The sequence below is a fragment of the Camarhynchus parvulus genome, chromosome Z, assembly GCF_901933205.1.
Source record: "Camarhynchus parvulus chromosome Z, STF_HiC, whole genome shotgun sequence".
Taxonomy (NCBI): Eukaryota; Metazoa; Chordata; class Aves; order Passeriformes; family Thraupidae; genus Camarhynchus; species Camarhynchus parvulus.
The window spans coordinates 32,622,648-32,644,693 of record NC_044601.1 but is presented as its reverse complement, the minus strand read 5'-3'; the positions used below and the strand labels follow the sequence as shown (position 1 = coordinate 32,644,693).

At 36.0% G+C, this 22,046-nt stretch overlaps 1 protein-coding gene across 2 annotated transcripts in view; it reads right to left on the bottom strand.

Moving 5' to 3' along the window:
* Positions 1-5,314: 5,314 nt before the first annotated feature.
* The window catches only part of SPTLC1 (serine palmitoyltransferase long chain base subunit 1), a 36,897-nt gene continuing 20,165 nt past the window's right edge, over positions 5,315-22,046 (bottom strand). The window contains exons 7-15 of one of the 2 annotated variants that reach the window (XM_030968440.1): positions 20,262-20,391; positions 18,340-18,429; positions 17,604-17,711; positions 16,154-16,249; positions 15,774-15,870; positions 14,226-14,280; positions 12,535-12,652; positions 11,608-11,681; positions 5,315-11,103 (exon numbers count right to left, since the gene is read on the bottom strand). In XM_030968440.1, the coding sequence (XP_030824300.1) occupies positions 11,010-11,103; positions 11,608-11,681; positions 12,535-12,652; positions 14,226-14,280; positions 15,774-15,870; positions 16,154-16,249; positions 17,604-17,711; positions 18,340-18,429; positions 20,262-20,391 (862 nt within the window). In that variant the 3' untranslated portion in view covers positions 5,315-11,009. The remainder of the gene's footprint in view (positions 11,104-11,607; positions 11,682-12,534; positions 12,653-14,225; positions 14,281-15,773; positions 15,871-16,153; positions 16,250-17,603; positions 17,712-18,339; positions 18,430-20,261; positions 20,392-22,046) is intronic. The other variant, XM_030968441.1, reaches the window with a different exon arrangement.

The following is a 22,046-nucleotide window of genomic DNA, read 5'->3' as shown; positions in this document are numbered from 1 at the left end:
AAATTTCTCTTCCCCTATATGACTGAACTGATAGCCTGCTAGATCAGTGTAATCACTCGATAAGGACTTCTTTGGCAAACCTACATCCCTGATGTAGGTTCAATGTCACAAATTAAATATCACAAATTTCATCTGTTGATAATACACAAGACTATGTGCTTCTTTTTGCAGATCCATAAACAAAGTACACATATGTCTTCTGAAGATGTGTGTCTTCAAAAAAGCAGTTGCAGTTGTTTAACTGCATTAGCTTCAATATTAAACATATATTTGCATGGGATGTCATTCACATGATAAATCTTTGCTGGTATAAAAAATACTTCAGATGCAGTAAGAGGGGAAAAAGTGTATTTTCTCTCTCATATCACAAAGAAAATGAATATTCATTTCTATTTATTTTTACTTAACACAAGCAGTGGAATATTTTCCTTTAACAGAAAAAACATGTTCTTTCTGCTGCAGAGCACTCTTCCTAATAGGCTATGCTTTAGGGAGGATAACAATTGCCACCTCAAAGTAATAATATATATATTTCCATGCCAGTCACATCTATGTAGCTGAGACATTTCATTTAGAGGCAGGATTTATAAAAATGAGTAAATTCAACTGACCAAAATATCTATACTAGCTGCTGAGTATATTGCTTAGACTGAGTTTGAACAAATGGGAAACACCATCAACATAATCATACAGCAACCAAGCTTGTTAATTTAAGTACTTCTGTGTGTCATGGGTACATTATGTCCTCTTCTTCCAGTTGTCTCCTCAAATCCATCTATACTCCCTTTAAGAGGTGATAGACAAATGCACAACACTGTGTACTAGCAGTCTAAGATTCTTCTGAGACTACTCTTGTTTACTGAAAGTAAAGGGCTGTGTCAGTTTGTCCCTTCAGTCACCAAGTAAGATACTAAAATATTAAATATCTTGGGCATTGTTCAAATTTCATGCTGCTCAAGAACAGTTCCACAGTTTTATCACCTGTTACAACAAAAACTGCCATTTTATCACCTGTTACAACAAAAACTCCTTCATCCATGAGTTAGGTCACTAAATATTTCTTCTGCCCTTCTGGCTGCAAAAAGAATCTCTTTAGCTAAAGCAGTATACATGCACTGAACTTTTAGGGTTTTTCCATTTTAAAGCTTGAAGTGGCCAAAACTTGTTCAAACCCTGCCATTTGATACCACCTTTTATCTCTGGTCAAAACTGTTAGGAGGTTATGGAGACGTTTTTTGTCTGCCCATTTTCAACATCTTTTGTGGGGTTACACCACACTGATGACTGGTCACTTCTGGGGTTTCTCAAGGTTCCACCTTAGGCCCAGCTCTCTTCAATATCTCCATGAACAGCTTGCATTCAGGATTCAAAGGTACACTAAGTCCGCCAGTGGGAGGAGCTGCCAACTCCCTCGAAGGCAGAGAGACCCTGCAGAGACCTTGACAAATCAGAGGACTGAACAATCATCAGCTGTATGGCATTTAACAAGGAAAGGTCCTGGATTCTGCTCCAGGGAGAGGTCAACCCTTGATGTACAAACTGGAGAACAGGACGCTGGAAAGGAGTGCCACAGAAAGGCACCTAGGGGTCCTTGTTGAGGGCAAGTTGAATGTAAGTCAACTTGCAGCCAGGAGGGCCAATTGTGTCCTGGGGGGCATCAGGCACAGCATCACCAGCTGGGCAAAGGAGAGGATTGTCCTGCTCTGCTCTGCTTGGCCTCACCTTGAGTGCTGGGGGCAGTTTTGAGTGTCACAATATAAAAAGAATACAAAGCTATTAGAGAGCATCCACAGGAGAGTAATGGAGAAGGTGAAGAATCTAGAGCAGAAGCCATACAAAGAGCAGCCGAGTCCCTTGGTCTGTTCAGCCTGGAGAAGAGGAGGCTGAGAGGAGATCTGTACGTGGAAGAGCAGGGGAAGGCACTGATCTCCTCTCTGTGGTGACCAGTGACAGGATCTGAATGGCCTGAAATTGTATCAGGGGAGGTTAAGGCTAGGTATTAGGAAAAGGTTCTTCCCTGATAGGGTGGCTGGTAAACAGGATCCAAAAGGAAGTGGCCACAGCACCAGCCTGACCAGAGCTCAAAAAATATTTGGGCAATGCTCTCAGGCATATGGTGTAATTCTAGGGGCTGTCCTGTGCAGGTCAAGAAGTTGGACTTAGGTGATCTTTGTGGGTATTGTCCAACTCAGGGTATTCTGTGATTCTGTGGCCTCTTTCATCAGCCTGGCATAGAAAATGTATTTATAGAAAGATATATGAATACTTAATTCCCCTTGATATCATACACCCAATTCTTCCCTCAGGTTGCAAAACATATATTTAACTTCACTAATTTGCTGGTTTCTTTGTAATGCAGTTGCATCTAATTTTGCTGTAAGGTAAGACACTATTTTATCCTGCAAACAGCTTCTGATTATGCGACAATTTGTAGTACAAGCTCACCATTCTACAATGTACATTGTTACTTCCTAGACTTTGAAGGGACCAACAATGGGTGAGCAACAATTCTGGAGAAAGAACTGCAGACAGAATTGCAATTGTGCAGACAAAATCTGCTGCAGCTCTACTGCAGCACCTTGCAGTCAAGTTGCTACACTCTTAACCAGCATCTAATGAGCACTTGTGCCTTGTGTTCAAATTGAAGGCTCCTCAAATACTACCAAATTCCACCTTTGTAAAAAAAACCATCTTCCACCATATTCATCTCACAGTACTCAAAAAATGTTTACATTTTTGACCTGTAATTCCAGCATAACTGACAATGCAGCTGTGATATTCTACCCACACTTAAACTCTGTTTTCAAAATGGGAAAAATATAAAAATACCTAGAGCTGTACCTAGAGCTGATCATTGACACCTTGAGTATTTGTTTCCACAGACCTCAACTTACACTTAGCATTCACCAGCACCATGGAAACAGGTCACTATATTTTCATTGGCATAATCAAATAAATCAAATTAATTTGTACAATCATATTAAAGAAAACACTCACTACTTGGGTAATTTTCAAGCATCTAGCAATGCATTTAGTGTTGGTGTCTGTCCTGAAAAATGAAGGCAAAAAAGCAGGAAGATGACTGGAAAACAAAAATGCAGGAAATAGCAAAAGCTTAAAGAAACAAGAAAGCAACCTGTTTAAAAGTTCTAATATTTTAAAATCCTTAAACATTTAAAATTTTTATTCTCAAAATAGCAATCAAGGTTAAGCGGTCTTTAAAGTTGAGCAGGTTATGTATTTAAAATGTGTTTATTAAAGAATTTTAATAAGCAAATTTTAGTAAAATTATCATGCCAAGTTCTTTTATCCACAAGGAAGTCAGGAGATTTATTCTTGCAAATGCTGATTACTGTTTAGTAGTGACTCTTTGTATATAGCCTGTCTTTGAAAATCTAAACCTGGAGAAAAAAAATAGACCTATTGTCTTTCACCAAAAAAATATTTGATCAGAACTATCATAGACAGGAATTTCATTATCACTGAGTACTCCTTACTATCAGCTGCTTTAAAGGCCACTTAAATACCCCCACGCTTCAAGCCTAGAGGTTGCATACAAAGGTAAAGGAGTATTTTTGCCTGTTTAGATCTGTAACTAAAGTGAATGTGAATCTGTAACTAAAGTGAATGTGAATTCACTATTGACACTAAGGCAAATCTTAACTCACTACAAACATGATACACAGAACTGAGGCTAGTTTGTTAAAAAATATAATTCCAGACAAAGTTAAAACAACAAAAAAAAAAAAAGTCTTTGATCTTTCATCAATTACTTGTTGAGAACAGCTATTTCTTTGCCTCGTTATGTGAAAGAACAGGAAGAGTCCAAACCACTAGAAATTATGAGAGGAATTCAAAGTCACCACTCAGATTATCAGGAAGTGCTGGTGTTCCATTACCTTTTTTTATCCTCTCAGTCATCAGCCTAACTTGTACTTACTGTCTTGCTCATGCACTCTCTCAACACCTACTGTGACACTGGTAATCAGCAAAGGGCTTGCTCCAGTCAAAATCCAATTTTAATTAGACCAAGTGTGAAAAATTATTTCCACTTCCTGTTCTGAGTGTCACAGAACAGGAATGAGAATCAGAATTACAGTCACAGTACAGAATCCCAGAACAGGCCAAGCTGGAAGTGGCCTCAAAAGATCATCACGTCCAACCTTTTCTGAGAAGGGAAGCCTAGATGAAATTATCCAGCATCCTGTCCACTCACATCTTGAAAAATCTCCCATATTCCATGAGGAGATGGTTTTCCAGTAATTGACTATTCTCCTCACCATAAAAGATGAAACCCTTCCCCATGCAACTTGTACATATCAGGTTCCATGTGACTCACCTTGAGAAACCAGGTGTACTGGAGGTTCATGGGGTCCATCTGTCAGACAACAGGAAAAGCATCTTTCTTTGCTCATTAGCTTGCCAAGTTGGTGAAGAGCTGCAGCAGACAAGGTTCAGGTTGGCTATCAGCAAGAATTTCATCATGAAAAGGGTTGCCAAACATTGGAACAGACTGCTCAGGGAGTCACCATCCCTGGAGTCATTCAAGAAATGACTGGACATGGCTCTTAATGTCATGGTCTACCTGACATGGTGGTGTTTGGTTAAAGGATGTACTTCATCTCAGAGGCCCTTCTCCAACCTTAATGATTCTATTCTATTGTACTGCCCATGTAATCTGTGGATGCCCCATCCATGGCACTGTTCAAGGCCAGGATGGATGGGGGCTGGTGCAACCTGGTTTAGCTGAAGGCATCCCTGCTCATGACAGTTGGTACTAAAATTATCTTCAAGGTCCCTTTCAAACCAACCCATTTTATGATTCTATTGTCCTTCCATTCTTCATGTGGCTTTTTGTGAAGAGAGCTTCTGCCATCTTTGAAGACACTGTGCAAGAACTGGAAAATTGTCCCCCAGTTTTTCTTTCTTCATACGGCATGTTCTCCAGCCCTTTGGTCATCTTTATGGTCCTCCTTTGGACCTTCTCCAATCTGTCCTTATCCTCCTTGAATTATGGATACCAGAACAGGAGAACAGTCTGACAAACGCTGATTAGAGTGAGACAATCACTTATTTTTGGCCTACATAAAATGTAAGTTAAACAGTGGATTACGTACTTCCAATTCTACTTAAGCCGTTCCTTTGACTCCAATACTTATACTGGTTTCTGCCAGCTTAGAATCCTCTGCTAGAAAATACAACTCCATTATACAAACAGCATACTGAGCTAAGCTGTAACACCTCTAATAGCAGAGGAAAATAGAGAAATCTTATCCATAAAATATGGTAGGCAAAATTGCAGCATTTTATTCTGTAACAGTGTCTCAAAGTTGGGGCATATGTCATCCAAACTCACAACAAAACTGTATCTGGTCCAGTGTCTAGCTTGCAATAGCAGTTTTCAGCAAGTGTGTGCTACCAAAGTATTAGAAATTGGACATGTATAAACTGTCCTTCCCTGATAGGTACTCTTCAGCAGATTTAGTAGCTTCTGTGACTTCTACTATGCATATTTTGCAACTACCTAGTACATAATGGACAGGAAACCAAAATCTGGAAAATCTATCAACAGCGAGACAGAGTAAGCCTGTTACCTTATTACCATGAAAACTGCCAAAGAACATAAAAACACAAGAAGAAATGTTATCCAGACATTTCCTTTTATTAGGACACTGAAACAGTTTAATGTACAAATGCTTTGTGTTAGTTGTAAATATTTCCTCTGTTTAAGCAGCATTTACAGCTCTGTAAATTTACATGTGCACTTCTCTAGTCATCTTAAGATGCAAGACACTTTTGTGGTAGCAACTTCATAGATCAGTGAATGCCAACACTCCACAACCCTGTTTAAAATAATAAAGTCCAGATGGAGTGACAGAAAGGAGACAGTACACCATTCTGTGCATTGACTGGGTTCATATTTCAAAAGTGAAAAAAAAATAAAATCAAAGTTATTCGACCATACGTCTCTTTCTTTCTTAATACTCTCCTTATGCATTTCACCTCCTATCCAAAAATAATGATTACTATAATAAACAGAAAAGGCATCTGTAGTTTTTCCTATAAAATCCATGAAACTACACAAATAGCAATCAATTATTTTTAAATATTCAAGGAAAATAAATCTCTTTGCTTAAAATATGAATATATATATGATGTAGACATGTTTCTTCAAGATAAAATATTTTGAAAGTATAAATTCTTTCCAGTCCACCCCAGTCCTCATATATTGTAAAAAATTGGTTTCATCATGACAATTTCAATAAATGACCAATGTTTTACAGTTAAAATGCCCTCCTGCTCAACTGTCAGATATTAACAGTCTATTTTAAAAAATTAACAACATTTATCTTTCTTCACTATTTAAAATACTGGATTTATTATCCATTTAGCTGAAACTCTGTTCCAAGTATGTGGCAAAGTGAGATACATAAATTAATTGAAACAAAATTTATTTTCAAAAGATACTTTGAAGTTTGGGATAAGGTCCTTGTGTTTGATTCATCTCACAGTATCCTACTTAATAGTTTACACTGAACTCCAGTCTCATGTCCACATCTGAAGAAATGGATGGAAAAATACCAATTCATCCAAATGTAACTACAAAGCAACTAACAGATTTGTTAATATATTTATCAGCCAAGAGCACTGGGCAGTTAAGCACCTTAACAGGCTTCTGATTTTTCAAATGTCACAAGTTTAATCAGAATCACCTGCTGTCTCCCTAACCCAATCAACATTTTTCCCCAGAGCCACCCATTTCTTCAACTGCTTGCCATGACAGAGACATTTATCAAAAAACTCAAAATGAAGAGGAGCCAGATACGCTTAAACTGACCAGGGATTTCCCTCTCCACCAGTTACATCTCATAAGTGTCTTAATTTCTTACAGAGACCATGCATATAACCTGTCAGTAAAATATATATTACAAGAGCACTTCAGCTGCTATCAACCAAGGTATTCACTTTACTGTGATCTAAATGCTTCTTTCCTACATACTGGTAAACAATAAAAAAGGACAAAGGCATTTTTACCAATGTTTTAATGGTGGGTATGTGTTTGTCAAAGAATCAGATTATGGCATTTCTTAGCAACATTTTTAAACTTTTATTTCATCAGAACTACTTAGTCACAGATTTGAAATTGCTAGAAATTTCACTCTGCTTCTACCTTAGCTGTCATCACTTCATTTAAAAGCAAAAAAACCCAACAAACCAAGAACAAAAATAACAACACAAATCCATGTATCTAAAAAGTTTTGTTAGTTCTCTAAGCACCACAAAAATTCTACCCCATTTGCAGACAACCTAAAGTAAAATGAAAGAATTAAATACAGATTCTACAACTTAGGATTTCAATGCCAATGGTTATTTGCTTACCTTCCCAGGCTTATCTTAACTCCAAAACCATTTAATATGCTACACTGGAATCAAAGTACCTCATTTGTTCCAAATTTATACATCAAAGGCTTGACTTCACTCGAATTTGCAGGTTTCAATTATCCAGCCAAAAATTGCTCAAAAGCTCAAAGCAGAGCCATAACATTTAATTTCCATTTCTTTCAGTCTCTGAGGGTCTTCAAGATGACTATTCTGCCCTTCAGTTCCAGTGTGTAAAATGGGAGTCAGTCTCATTCAGCACAGTTTTTTCTCTTCTAAATTGTTGGCTTCTCACTGGCTTTTATTCACAGTTAACAGAGAAAACATAAATGTCATTGAAATAAGGATTCTCTTTCACACTGGGATTTCTTTTACTACCTTACACAGATAATGATTTGACTGCTTCCAATGTCAAGCAACAATCACAGAAACACCCCAACACAACTTTAGGTATTCTATCTGAACGTACACAGATGAAAAGTTTTGAAAACCAGCACAGAAACAGTCTCTGTGAACTGAGGCAGTATAGACTATGCTTACCTAATGTAGAATATTTAACAATATATGGTCGACCCTGCTACAAAATCCAATTGTGTAAGTAAAAATCTGAATCAAACATGATTATATTTAACAATGATATTTCTCAAAAATAGTCCTATATAATCCTTGTAGTAGCAACCAAAAAGGCACATAAGTACAAAGCAACTCAACACATATTAGGCAGAATACAAAAACTTCCATCAGGTGTTCTTAAAGCAAAATCGTGAAATAAAAAGCTGTATTTTCTGTTTTATAAAAAGATATGTACTTCCTTACCAGTTTCCTGATTGAAGTAAAGTGTCCATATATGTAATGTCCATCTGTGCTTATTTAAAATCCTGACAGCACAACCTCCAAACATTACTTTCAAGTTACTCGGGAATTGTATGTGCACAGATTGACTTGTGTTTAAGTAGTATTTGTACCATCTAAACTCTTAGTAGCTATCTGTGAGTCTTCCCTTCTAAGGTATAGATGTTTACAGATAAAACAAAGCACATATCATTTTTGTGCTTAAAAATACTTTGACTAAGCTAGTATTTACTTGCTGTTTCAAAACCTTGGTTCATTTTCCATGCTGCCTATTACTCCTCTTCAAGGCTGGTACAAAGCTCCCTTATCTGAACATACTATACTGGAATTACAGCAGTTTCACAATTCAGACATTTGAATTTAGATATTTTAAAGAGAATAGTACGAAAAGCCTCACTCATAATATCAAACATGCAGTGTAAAGGTAGAGCTTTGGCCACTTAGAGTAGATGCACCTCTGAGAACACAGGGGTTAGAAGCAGAGCACTCCCTTGAGCTCTCTCTTTTTGATTTCCAGCCGGCAAAGAGGCAAGGCCTCCCCTGCCCGGCTTCGAGCTGAGTGGGGGAGAGGAAACCTGCAGCCCAGCAAAAGTAAGCCTGACCCCTCAAAATAGAAGAGTGGCGAGGAGCACCAAGAAGCGTTGGGTAGCCCCCCCCAAGAAAGACAGAGGGAGAGAGGCCCCGAGAAGATTTAGGCAGCCCCCCCACCAGCTAGAAGATGACAGAGAGAAAGCCAGTACAGGCCTGTGGCCTTGAAGTGATATCGGCCTGTGAAGAAAGAAGGGGAAGGGGGGAGTGCAGCAGGGAAGGAGCCTGGCCGCGTGCAGAAGTTTGTTAACCCCTTTCTAGACAATGAAGACCTCACAGAGCATTTAGACCTTTCCCGGAGGAGAGATAGAGTTGATGATAAAGAAGAAATGGGCAAGAGAATGACAGTTGGAGCAGTGAGTGAGGCTGAGAGAGTAAAGAAGAGGTCGGAAAGAGATGATGGAGTAGCTGGTTGCTGGACTCTTTTTAGTACAGCCATAGACAGAACCATGCTTCCTCGCAACACAGAAGCTGCATGAAAGAAGAAGCGATAGCTCAGAACTGAGAGGGTTCAGTTTTAGAGACCCCCTGGCCCCAGAGAGTAGACAAGTATGGGGGGGACAAGAAATCCCGAGAGTGAGAGAAAACTGTGCTTTTTTTAGAACTGGTCAAAGCACCCTTAAAAGGATAACCCTTGAAGCAGCTCTGTTCCATGCACAGTGGTGAGAGCACTGAGCATGCAAAGAAGAAGTCACCATAGCCCCAAGAAAGACTCCTCTCCTCTTGATAGACTGAAATTGAGTATTTACAGGGTGATGGATAGAGACTTGAAATCTGGAAGATGTACTGGAAATGTGGTAGGGGGAGGAGGAAATGTTTTTGTGGAGTTTTCATTTTCCAGGTGTGTGTGTGTGTGTGTGTGTAGTTTTTTTTCCCTTTGTAGTTTAGTTAATAAACCTTTTTTTTCTAAGCTGGAGGCCTGCTTTGCTTATTTCCTAGTCACATCTCACAGCAAACACCAGAGAAGTATATTTTCATAGGGGACTGGCATTGTGCCAGTGTCAAACCATGACAGCGTTCTTAAAGCAAAATCGTGAAATAAAAAGCTGTATTTTCTGTTTTATAAAAAGATATGTACTTCCTTACCAGTTTCCTGATTGAAGTAAAGTGTCCATATATGTAATGTCCATCTGTGCTTATTTAAAATCCTGACAGCACAACCTCCAAACATTACTTTCAAGTTACTCGGGAATTGTATGTGCACAGATTGACTTGTGTTTAAGTAGTATTTGTACCATCTAAACTCTTAGTAGCTATCTGTGAGTCTTCCCTTCTAAGGTATAGATGTTTACAGATAAAACAAAGCACATATCATTTTTGTGCTTAAAAATACTTTGACTAAGCTAGTATTTACTTGCTGTTTCAAAACCTTGGTTCATTTTCCATGCTGCCTATTACTCCTCTTCAAGGCTGGTACAAAGCTCCCTTATCTGAACATACTATACTGGAATTACAGCAGTTTCACAATTCAGACATTTGAATTTAGATATTTTAAAGAGAATAGTACGAAAAGCCTCACTTATAATATCAAACATGCATATAATTACATACGGAATGCAAAAATTAAATAGTATTTGATATGAATTTACTCTCCGGCCACGCTTTCTTAAAACCTGGCTGCCAAAAATGGTTAGAGAAAGATATATAAACAAAAAGAATTGAAGGTCTTCCCTCCTATAATTCAATAATAAATGACATAATATAGCACAAAATTATATCTTAATGTGTTATCCTTTTGGTAATATTAGGAAAAGTGTATTTTCATTTGGAAGGTGGGGAGGGATAATTGAAATTTATTTTAAGTTCCCACATTCTGAGAAAATGGAGAAAAAACAACACATTTTACATGGTTTGGGGAGAAACTGAATGTTTATACACATTTTTGAGAACGTTTAAGGGTTGAGGAAATAAATTTAAAACTTTTTATACTAACTTATGAAAGAGTCATGAATTCAATAGTGATATCCCATTTTAAGTAATGTGAGTAAATGGCAGAGTTTGAACTGGAACAACACTGTCATTCACTAACTCCAAAATTCAGCATTCTTCCCCTTACTGCATTTGTATCACTCTAGAACAATTTTGTTAGTCAGCTTCCAGTGCCATCAGTGGAAGAATCTGTAAGTCACTGTCAGTGTAAAACATTTATCCTGATAATGTAGGGAAAGAGGAATCCAAAAAACGGCAGTCTAATTCAACACAGACTGTGCAGCTTCCTTAAGAAGTGATGCAGCTTTGTCCAGTTCTTGTTCTGTTTGTTCCACTGTTATCACTACTCGAATACTAGAAAAAGAAAAACAGAACATAGAGAGTAAACTTTACTCCTAGCCTTCCACTTAGAATTGTATTGTACTAATTTCAGCACATTAAGATCACTATCTGTAGGGAAATTACTACGAATTCAAATTCAACCAGGAACAAGACATATGACTAAACAGATGTGATCAGACTATTTTTTGCCCCTGCACTGCCATCCCACCATAAACACTGCAGAGATCTGTTATCTTTTTTACCTACAGAGTAAGAGTAATTTTTCTCATGGAAATGTGCCTGCTAACAGGCTACATGCTGATCCCCAAGATACAGGTAGTTTTGATACAGTTATTTCATGGTACTAGCATCCTGTAACAGTCACTGAAAATGTACCTCAAAACTGGAGCCTCTCCCATTTTTCCAAGAACCAACTATTCAATCCACTCTACTGAACAGAACTCCATCGTTGTATGGAAAAGATATGGCCATAGCCAAAAAAAAAAAAAACATGTAACACATTTTCTTTCTGCTAACCTGGGTGGAGGAAGACATTTTTCTTCTTTCTCCAAATAGCGAGCCTGTGTTAACGCAATACCATTATTCATGCACTACAAATAAAAAAATACAGCAAGTCAACTTGGGAATTTCTGATAGCATATCCTTTTGATCACCAAATACATATAACTAACTTCTATTAATCTGGTGTCAAGATAAATGCAAGATATTTCCCAAATGGAGGTTGTGAAGGTTGTGCAAAATCATCTCTTAATTTCAATACAGCTTTAACACATAAAACAGTTTAGGATGCAGTGCCTTTAGTTTTCACCTCCATGTAATTAGGCAAACATACCAGATTTATCAGGCATTTAAATCCTATTTAAGCATATTTTCAAGGAAGTTAACTTCAGAATTTCTTTTTGTAGTGTAGCCTTGTTTACCTGCCACCTGATATATAAAGATATATCCAACCTCACTTCTTCATGCGGGACAAAAATAATCAATGTGTATTGAAGAAGGGAAAAATACTATATACAGAATATGAGATTGTTCACATAAAAAAAAGCAAATTCATGGACTAAGAAGCAAAAGTTGACCTTAAATGGTTAAAATGCACCTCCAGAACACTCCTCTTATTAACATAAAATTTTATACAACAGTTTATGCAACAGTTTATATGCAGATTTGAGCATTAAAATAGATAACAGGAAATAACTATTTCCTGAAGTAAATAGTTTAATATATATATATTTTTTAATCCAGAGCTACAGATCTAATTGTAAGCAGGCAAGAAATGGTTAGAAGGTGATCTTTAACAGAGCCATAAAATCAGCACAGAAACTAAGTTTCTTGCAACATTCCTACAAGGTCTTGCAACAAGTTACCCAACAAGCCTCCCTACCCTTTCTTCATTATTAACATTCAAAGGCATTGATATATTTTAATTATTATGGTGACACTTACATAATCCACAACTCTTTTAAGTAACTTCACATCATTTTCTCGAGATCCACAGCTCTCCTTCAACTGTAAGTGCAATGCTGGAGAAAAAGATTCCCCTACTACTTTTAAACCAGAAATCCTAAAACAAATAAAAAGCCTTTGATGTACATCCTACTTGAAGACAGTTTGAAATTCTAGATAAGCGTTTCTCCTTTCTAGGTGCTGATAAAAGATGGATATTTCACTTTACTGATACTCATGCAGACAAAATATATGTGCATTTAAGCTTGCATTACATAAAGTTATCAAGCAAATGTTTTTCTAAGGAGTTTCAGTAAGTTTGTATAACAATAGTTACTCATCCTTTTGCAAAAAGGATTAATAACTCAGAAATTCTTAAAGAGTCCTTATGAAGATGTAAGAGAAACATCTGTTAGGCCTGTAATTTGCTGATAAAAACCAAGCTAGCTGGGTCAAGTCACCTTTTTATCACTTCAGATATAACAAAAAACAAATGTTCTGCTGGGGGTTTTGCAAGATTTGTCACAATTTATGATTTTATATTATTTCTTGTAGAAACTCTTTACAGCATCATCTGTCAGTCAGAAGGTTCTCTAAATTTAGTTATAGGACTATAATTGTTCCCTCATCTGTACATAGGAACAGTTGTTAACTGGGTTTCTAGAATTTGACTGAATGACTGACATTTGATTGTCGTTGTCCTGACACATCACACACATTTAGGATTGCGTTATTCGCATCCAAAAATCCGTATTCAAGATCCAAGCAAGACCTCTGGTCCCCAAAATTAACAGGTCACATAAACGCATATCAACTATCAGGTGTCATTTTGATTTCTGGACTTTGATAAGCCTGTCTAATATATATTTTAAGAAGATCAGGCTTGTTTTATGGTAGCATCATTCCAAAGAAGCTAATATAATCTATCATGCATTAGAGATTTGTGTGAGTGTTTTTGAAAGTTATTACTTTCTGTAATATGTAACACAAAATTGTTGAGGAAGAAGAATTGTAAAATACAATTGAATATTACTGCACGTTAAATGGCTATTGAATACCACAGAAATTTCTGCCATCTTTTTAGTATCAAAACCTGATAGATAAAAAAGCTTAGTCAGTATAGCCATCATTTAAAACATCAAAGTATTAGGAAATTTTAAACTTAATTTTTCAGATAAATTCTAGCCATTTTCTCTGTGCCTCCAGAACAATGGGTACTTTATTACATTTTAACATTCAATCAAATATATAGGAACACTATTGTATTCAAGGTGATTGAAAGGTGCATTGAGTTCTCTGAAAGAGTATCTACTAAGTTTCATCCCAAATGCTTTAATTTGTTTATTTTATTTCAAAATGCTTAGCAATACTTTGTATCATTGAGAGCTATCACACTCTCCTAACGATTTTGATGTGTGAGAGATTGCAGCCTCCCTCAATAGCCTTAAGGTATAATCTCATTTCTAAGCTTGTAAAGGATTTAAAAAACTTGGACTCTTTTTAGTAGCACAACAGGTACAGCTGGGAAAGAATAATTTTTCTCCTTTAATACATACATAATTGAGTGTACATATCCCAGTCTAAGCATCTGTGAAACCAGAAACAGATTTGGGCAAGAAGAATTTCTTTAAAGTTCACATTATAAAGGCATAGCCAAATAAAAGCCAAAAAGCCCCAAACCCCACACTTACCCCTGTAAAGCTTTGTGAATCCGTTCACATTTAGCCTGGAGAGTCTGAAAAATATCTATACACAAAAAACATCAACAAAAACACCAACACAAAAAACCCAAAACAAAACAGAAAAAGAAAAGGCTTAGATTTCCTGTTAATACTTTACATTTCTCAAAGATTTCAAATATAGCATTTGGAACCAAACTAAGTATGTATATCTATTTAACTTAATAAGTCTCTTTAGTACTCTTAATGTTCCTGATTCCTATTTCTGCCAGGAAATGACAAGCTTTTAAGTCCTGACAAATGCACTACTTCCCTTTATCTCATTACTCCAGCTGCATATGGAGCTGCTGCTGCTGTTCATGACCATATGGAAGGGATGACATAAACACTTTGTAATGGGACTGAAATGGCAGGTCCAATTTATAAATATCCATAAATATCTATTGCCATGCAGATCCTGCTCGTTGAGGCTTTTCCCAATTCATGGCCATTCTTAAAGAGAAAACTGACTCCTGAATTTGCAAACTGTGGCTCTTTTCCTTGGTGAAGGCTAACCCTCCACTACACCTAACAGTCCTTTAACTTACTCTTAATTTTTTCTTGATTCTATTTCACTTCAGACAACTGATCATGGGCTACCAAGTAAATTTTATTTAATTGTCACAAATTAAATAGTTTATCTCTGCAGATGTCCTCCAATCTGTTGATGTAAGTGAAGGTTAAAACCAAATTCACACAATTTCATAATTTGGCCAATTTTGTCCTCATGAGCTTCTCTCCAATTCCTTAAAAAAAACCCAAAACCCAAAAAACTTCTTTCCCACTACGTGTTCTAGTGGCTGGGATTTAGTACTGCTGTGGTCTGGCCTCAATTCCTGGTCAGCAAAAAGATTTTTCGAGGCTGGGTTGGATGGAGCTCCTGGTCTAGATATCCCTGCCAACGGCAAGGGTGTTGGAACTAGATGATCTTTAAGGGCTTTTCTAGTTGACTCCCAGAGCAGAGTCTTCTGTCTGCCAACTTTAGAGAAATACCCTGTATCAGGTCCTGCAAGTCAAAGGCAGTTTGCACCCTGATCATTCCTGAGATTCTTGCCTGAATGCTTAACTAGAGAAGGAAAAAAAATCCTAATTATATAGTGCAAGTGGAAAGGAGAGGGTTGCTCTGTCCTGAGGAAATATATTATCATTTGTTTCTGTTTAACTTTCTCTTCCTTCAATTGTGCAGAAGGAATATGTTTTTAAGGAAGAAGCAAAGAGGCATATCACTGATCTAAACAGCAGAATAAAAATGTCTTATTTGCTTTTTAAAAACCATCTGTGTCCCTCTTAGCCTCAAATAACTTGCTTACTTTCAGCTAGAAGATGGAAAGAGATAGAAACACTGAAGAAGAAAAGCAGAGTGGGAAATAACATTAAGAAAAAACATGCAGGTAAAATTAATTAGCAAAAAAATAAGAGGACATCAGAGTAAAAAGGTGGGAGTAAAAAGTAGGGAGAAGGACAAGGTATTAGTTTGGGGTGAAGAAAGACTGAAGAATAACATTTTCCTGAATTAAGTACCTGGATTATCCTCCATAATATTCAGAGCCTCAATAGCAGCAGCAGCTAACAAAGGAGGTAGGGAGGCAGAAAAGCAATAGCCTTGACCAGACAATCGCTATGGGAGAAAAGGAAAAAAAAATGATAATAATGTAGACAATATTTGACAAGTTAATTCATGTACATATTAAAAACCTCTCCTCCACAACTACAGGTACATGTAAGGATTTAAAACTAGGTCCCAAATTTACGTACAATATTTCACAGGAACCAGATAGTTTCTGTGTAGAATCAAATACAGCATAATCATCTATATCATATTTGCAAATGGATATTAATAATTAACTCTCACATATAAGTAACTAATAGTGCCAGACTATTTATAAAAAGATCTGTCTTACCTGATGGTCAATAATAAAAGATCTTCCACAGCAAAATCCACCAATAGAAGCCAATGAATTTTCCATGTTTGCACTAATAAGATCTATATCATCAATCTGTCAGTTAAATTAACAAATTATTAAAAGATGCTTTTGTTTCATATTACCATGAATACTAGAGAAGATCCACCAAACCATGACATAATAAAATGAAAGTACAAGTGAAATAATCCCTTTAATCAATAAGAAAGGACATTTGAGAAATTGAGATTTATGGATCTGTAAATAAATTGCATACAATCTCTCTCTTCCAGGCATTGCAATGTGAAGCACACAAACAGATAAAATAAATTATTTAGATGCTGGTGACAATTCCACAATGCAGTCAGTGTGTCAGTGTCCTTTAAGAGTATAAGTAGCCCCACCTAGTCATTAGGAGGTAGAATGTGATAAAAATTAGGCATAAATCTAATTAAAATAGTCTGAACATTAGAGACTCAATTGTGTTATTTCACTTGTTAGTTGCAAATATTTTCTTTTGCCAGGCTTCAAAAGATTTTGTCTGTAAATGAATTTAATGTAAAGGTCAATTAATTGGAAAGGATTTAACATAGGTAATTAGCTGCTATCAGCTAAGCAGATAGCAGTTGGCATGTATCACAGTAACACTGTTTCCTTTTCTGAATTAAGTTTCTCTCTTCCAAGTTTGGTATTAAGTGAAAATAACAGAAGAAGGGGAAGACAGAATGAATTCTCTGAATTTGTTTCACTTCCAAGCTGAATACAGACACTGTGAGAATGAAGTGAAAGATGTTCCACACAAACACTGGCAAACAAAAAGCATTTCTCCCTTCCCCCCAGCCCAGGGGACTGTGGTAGTAAGCAGCTGCAAGGAATACCATTTTGGATTTCCAAAGTACTCCTCAGCTGCCTAAACACCATGAAAAGTAGACCCCTGGAAAAATAGTTTGGCTGAATCTGCTGGTAAAGTACTATAATAACACCTTTCAAAGAACCATCAGAAGTTTTATCTCATTTTTCCCCACTGGAGTAAAAGGCAATAGAGCAAAATAGGATGGCTATACACTGCAAGGATTTTTCTTATTTACTCCAAGACCTCAAATATTTCTGTGACACTTTCAAGTGTAAGTAGCTGGAAAAGACAGTATTCATTATCTCATGGAGTGTCCAAAAAAAGGATAGAATTATGCATTGTAAAAATTCTTTTGTTATCTTTGTCACTAAAGATAAGTAAAACTATTTCAAGTAACCACATGAAAGACTGCCAAGACCTGAAAGCTCTGGGCTGTTAAAAAACTAATACATTTAAATATATATAGATTTTAAAACCCCCTATATTTAAATGTTTACTGTACACTGCAAAAGTATCTGTTAATGGCACAGGTATTAGGAAACAATTGCACAACTTGCTTCTGTATAAATCTCTCATTCACAAAAAAAAAGTACATACATTTATTCCAAAGTGCTCAGTAATTCCTCTTCCATGTGCTCCAAGGACTCCAAAGGAAAGGCTCTCCTCCAAAAATATTCTAACTTTGTATTTATACTTCAATTTTATCTAAAACAAAGGAATTTTTATAGAATACAACTCAGAATTTGGTGACAAAATGCATGGGGGAGATAAGGTAAGGAAAGACAAGGACAGCATTCTGAATACTGCATAAAAGTCATTTCTAGAATTCTGTTCTGTCATTATGACATTTTAAAAGCCTTTAAAATTATTACACCATGTAATACTAAAACAAATTTCATAAATGTTCATATATTAAAAATCCTCTTGTTTTTAATAGGTTCTCAAGTACTTTCAAGACAATGCATTCTTACACCATTTCTTCCATCATCTACAAGAATAAAGCCTGCATAAAAAGCCATTTTATGCTGAATAGCAAATATTTTCCTTGAAGTCACTATTTCTGACATTTCTGTGAAGGTTTCTTTGTATCATACAGTGTAGCTGAAAACACACTACATTTTACAGGATAAAAATTAAGACCACAGCCAGACATTATTTTTAAGTGTCAATAGCTTCAGTATCCTAATCAGAAGTTTCAAAACAAAGTTAAGGTTTGGAATCACCATTAGGTAAACAAAGAAACTGACACAGAACTTTTCTATGTAGGCAACACTACTATTTCATTAGCCACATACTTTATATGTGGTTCAAAAGGCAAACTAAAACCACTTACCAACTCTGGAAGAGGGCAAATGTCTCCTGTGTTCATATACAATCCTTCCACTACAATAAACCTTCGAGTTACACGGGCCTTGCGAGGATTCTTCAGGGAAAGATATGGATTTAGTTTATATTAATTGTTACTAAACAAGCAAAGCTTGAAATATTTTTTTATAGGGAAGATTTTTCTGAAGGGAAGGGCCACTTTTTCAAATAAGCTATTACTTAAATTTATACTTAGTATCTTTCATCTGTAAGAGAAGTTGAAATTACTCACTGGACTACTTTTGTCTTTTATTTTATTTATTGTGTAATAATTTCAAAGTTTTTGACTTCTACACATGATTTAAGAGGACTTGTTTCGCAACAAATCATAACCAATCCATTTGAACGTTATGAACAAAATTCAACCAAGGTAACTACAGAACAAATACTACAAATCTTGGTCCCTATTATACTCATCATTATTCTAAGCATTTGGAAGACATTTCAACAAGTGTTTTGAGCACCAGGATTCACAATGCAGCACAAACCTCTTACAAGTAGTGCCTTTGTAAAACACAATGCAAAAGTATTCATAACACTCATGTTACAAAGTCCTTGTCTGATCTTTGGATACAATACAGGCCATTAAAATATCTCTCACTTGTTTCTGCTAAATTTCTATTTACATAATTTCAGTTTTGCTGTTTTAAAATGCCATTCCTCTGTTATAAACTTTGAATCTTATTAGTATTTTCTGATCAAGAATATTTAGTCACACTTCTTTCATTTTTCAGTTCTTGTAAAAAGATTCAGAAACATCTATTTAACTTTTCTATGTGGTAGGTACCAAACTAGTCACAGTAGGCTCTACAGGCTTTACCAGCTCTAATGATATGACCGACCCTTTTCTAGTCAGTATGTCTTAGTTATACACACATGGTCTGTATTAAGCTCATGCCTACCAATTATATGTTCACATTCAGCTAATTACAGTAAGAAACTTTAACCATGTAGCTAATTCAAAGCACTCTGCTTTAACAAACCAAATGTGTTACACAAATTAGTCTGAAAACCACATCTAAAAACTCATGTAAAGATTATCTGACAAAATGTATTTTCCATTAAGGTACATTAACTAGTATGTTATCTATAAATCTGCTATTAATCAGATCCGTTAGTGATTTACACTGATGTTAAGCTGATGGACAGTTTATCTACTTTACTTTTTTTAGGTCTTATCACAAAATCAGCATTCTTTAAATTGTCTGTAACTTGCCAGCATTCTGCGAACAAACCATACAATCATGACAGCTACTCAGTTAATTCTTTTAAAATTCATTTAATCAAGTTATCTGTACTTTCCAATCCTGATCTTAGTAATTGCTTTTGGACATCCTTTTGCATTACTATCAGAATGAGAAGAAAGCCATCAAACTGAGTAAAATTTTTCACGACAGAGAACATTTTAAGAGTTGAATGCATGATAGGGGAGGAATGAGAAAAAAACCAACCATATTGATTCTATAAAGGACTATCAATTTTTGTGCTGATTTTACGGTGTGGCATTCAAAGTGATAGTTAACTTGCTTGACATATTAGGTAAATACAGTTACATAAATTTCTCAGAGATACAAAAAAACCTCTTCAATAGTTTTTAAAGAAAAGAAAAACATTATTTCACATGAGTCATCTGCCTGTAAAGATATTTCCCTGCTACTAATGCCTGTGAGCTCAGTTCAAAGAGGTAAGAAGACAAATGCAAATAAATAAATACTTTTCTTTAAAAAATTATCTTCATTAAATAAGCAACATTAACTGCTCAATAAAGACTTATGAAAACCAAGTAACTGCCTTTAAGCATTACGTCCATTCAATTACACGATTCAGTAAAAAAATGTGGGGGGGGTGGTGGCACAAAAGAGTACAAATATTTCTTCAAAGGAATGGTACCTTTTGATCTTCAGTCTCTTGTTCTTTCAACAGTCGTTCAAGGTCAGCCATATCATTATGCTTAAATAACTTGATGTTACTACGAGATGCTTGTAATCCCTTCTGAATAGCAAAGCAGGCAGCTTCATCTCTGTAAATATAGCAAACCCTTCTAAGTTTGTTAAACACAGTGCAATTATTCAAAAGAAAGCTGGCTATTAGGACTTGTCTTTCTTTTGAGCAGATATTTGTACTTAGGTGTAGAAAACAACTAGATGTTTTAAAGCACTGTATATTTTACCGACATTTTGAAAACTTATTTCAAAGCTTCTCAATTTTATATGAATTACAGACACTAAAAGCAAGCCAGCAGGTTTTTTGGGTTTTTTTGTTTGGTTTTTTTTTTTTTAATCTACACTCATCCTTTTGTTTGTATGTGACAGCATTTGAGCATGGAATTCCGTGGACCATGTAGAATACCCCAGTAATCATCCCAGAAATCTCTCACTTCTTTGCTCCGGGTCTTAGGAAAAAAGTGCAAAGATGTGCCTGTAACATTTACTGTAGTCCTCCAAATACTCAAAATGTCCATTTCAATTTGCTTTGAGAAATAATATCTCCATATCCAAAGAACTATCCCCCATTTTTAAGTGCTGGAACAGCAAATTTCCAACTATGCTGGGGTATGCAGAGTTGCTGCTTAGGTGAATTAATCTTGTATAAATGGCAACTAAACCAAACCTGTAAATGCAGTAATTTCAACTGCTTTCAAATACAGTTAGATCTTTTGTCAATGAGAAGCTGAAACAGTATGAGAAAACTAAATCCAGGGTACAGTGGCATCCTTGAGTAGTGTGTGCACAATCTGGGCATTTGTCTCAAAAACACTGATCCAGAAGACAATAAAAGACAATCAAAAAACATTATTAAATTATGAAAGAACTTCTGTAAAGAGGTCAAATAGGCTTCAAGCCTTGCACTTAGAAAAGAGAGCACCAAAGAGAGATTTTGGCAGACAAATACAAAAGTACCATTGCGCTATAATTTAACCACAGCAGGCAGCTGAGCCCCACATTGACACTCCCTGCTTCCAGGGGAAAAATGCACAGGGAAAATCCCTGTCTAAAAATCAAACGCATCGATAGAAATTAGTAGGTATTATATTGACACTGGTATTTCTCCATATTTTTCACAAAATGTTCAAGCTAACCATTTGCATGTCATAGAAACACTGAGGATATTAAAGACCTAAGGCACTGAAAAAATCAGAGGACAAGAAAAATCCATCAACTCTTACTAAATCCAAACCCTCTTTGGCGCAGTAAATGGAGTACTGTTACATTGTTTCTCTCAGCTATTGAATCTTCCCTAGACAAATCACGACTAGCTATTCTTAGCTACCAGATACTGGACCTGCCAAATCATTTATTCGCTTCTGCATAGCTATTCTTCTGTTATTTTAATATGCAACAATATTTATCCAACTACTCCACTGCAAATAGACATGAGAGGCTTCTCACTTCCAGCTCTCCTGGAAAAAAAAGTGAAAAGCCAGCAGTAGACAGGAGAAAAGCAAGTGTAACTGTATCATTAAGGAAGAAAATTAATTATTAGAATTATGTTACTATTTGAATGAACAAGTTATTTTGCTTCTTTTGCAGCTGAGTGCCCACATCTGAGCTTTCACAATGAATGCAGTAACTCATTTGTAATATTTGGCACAGAAAAAATATTTGAACTTTGTACTACAAAATGTTCTGCTTGATCAAAACCAGCAATATTTTAAAATGTTCAACAATATGTTTA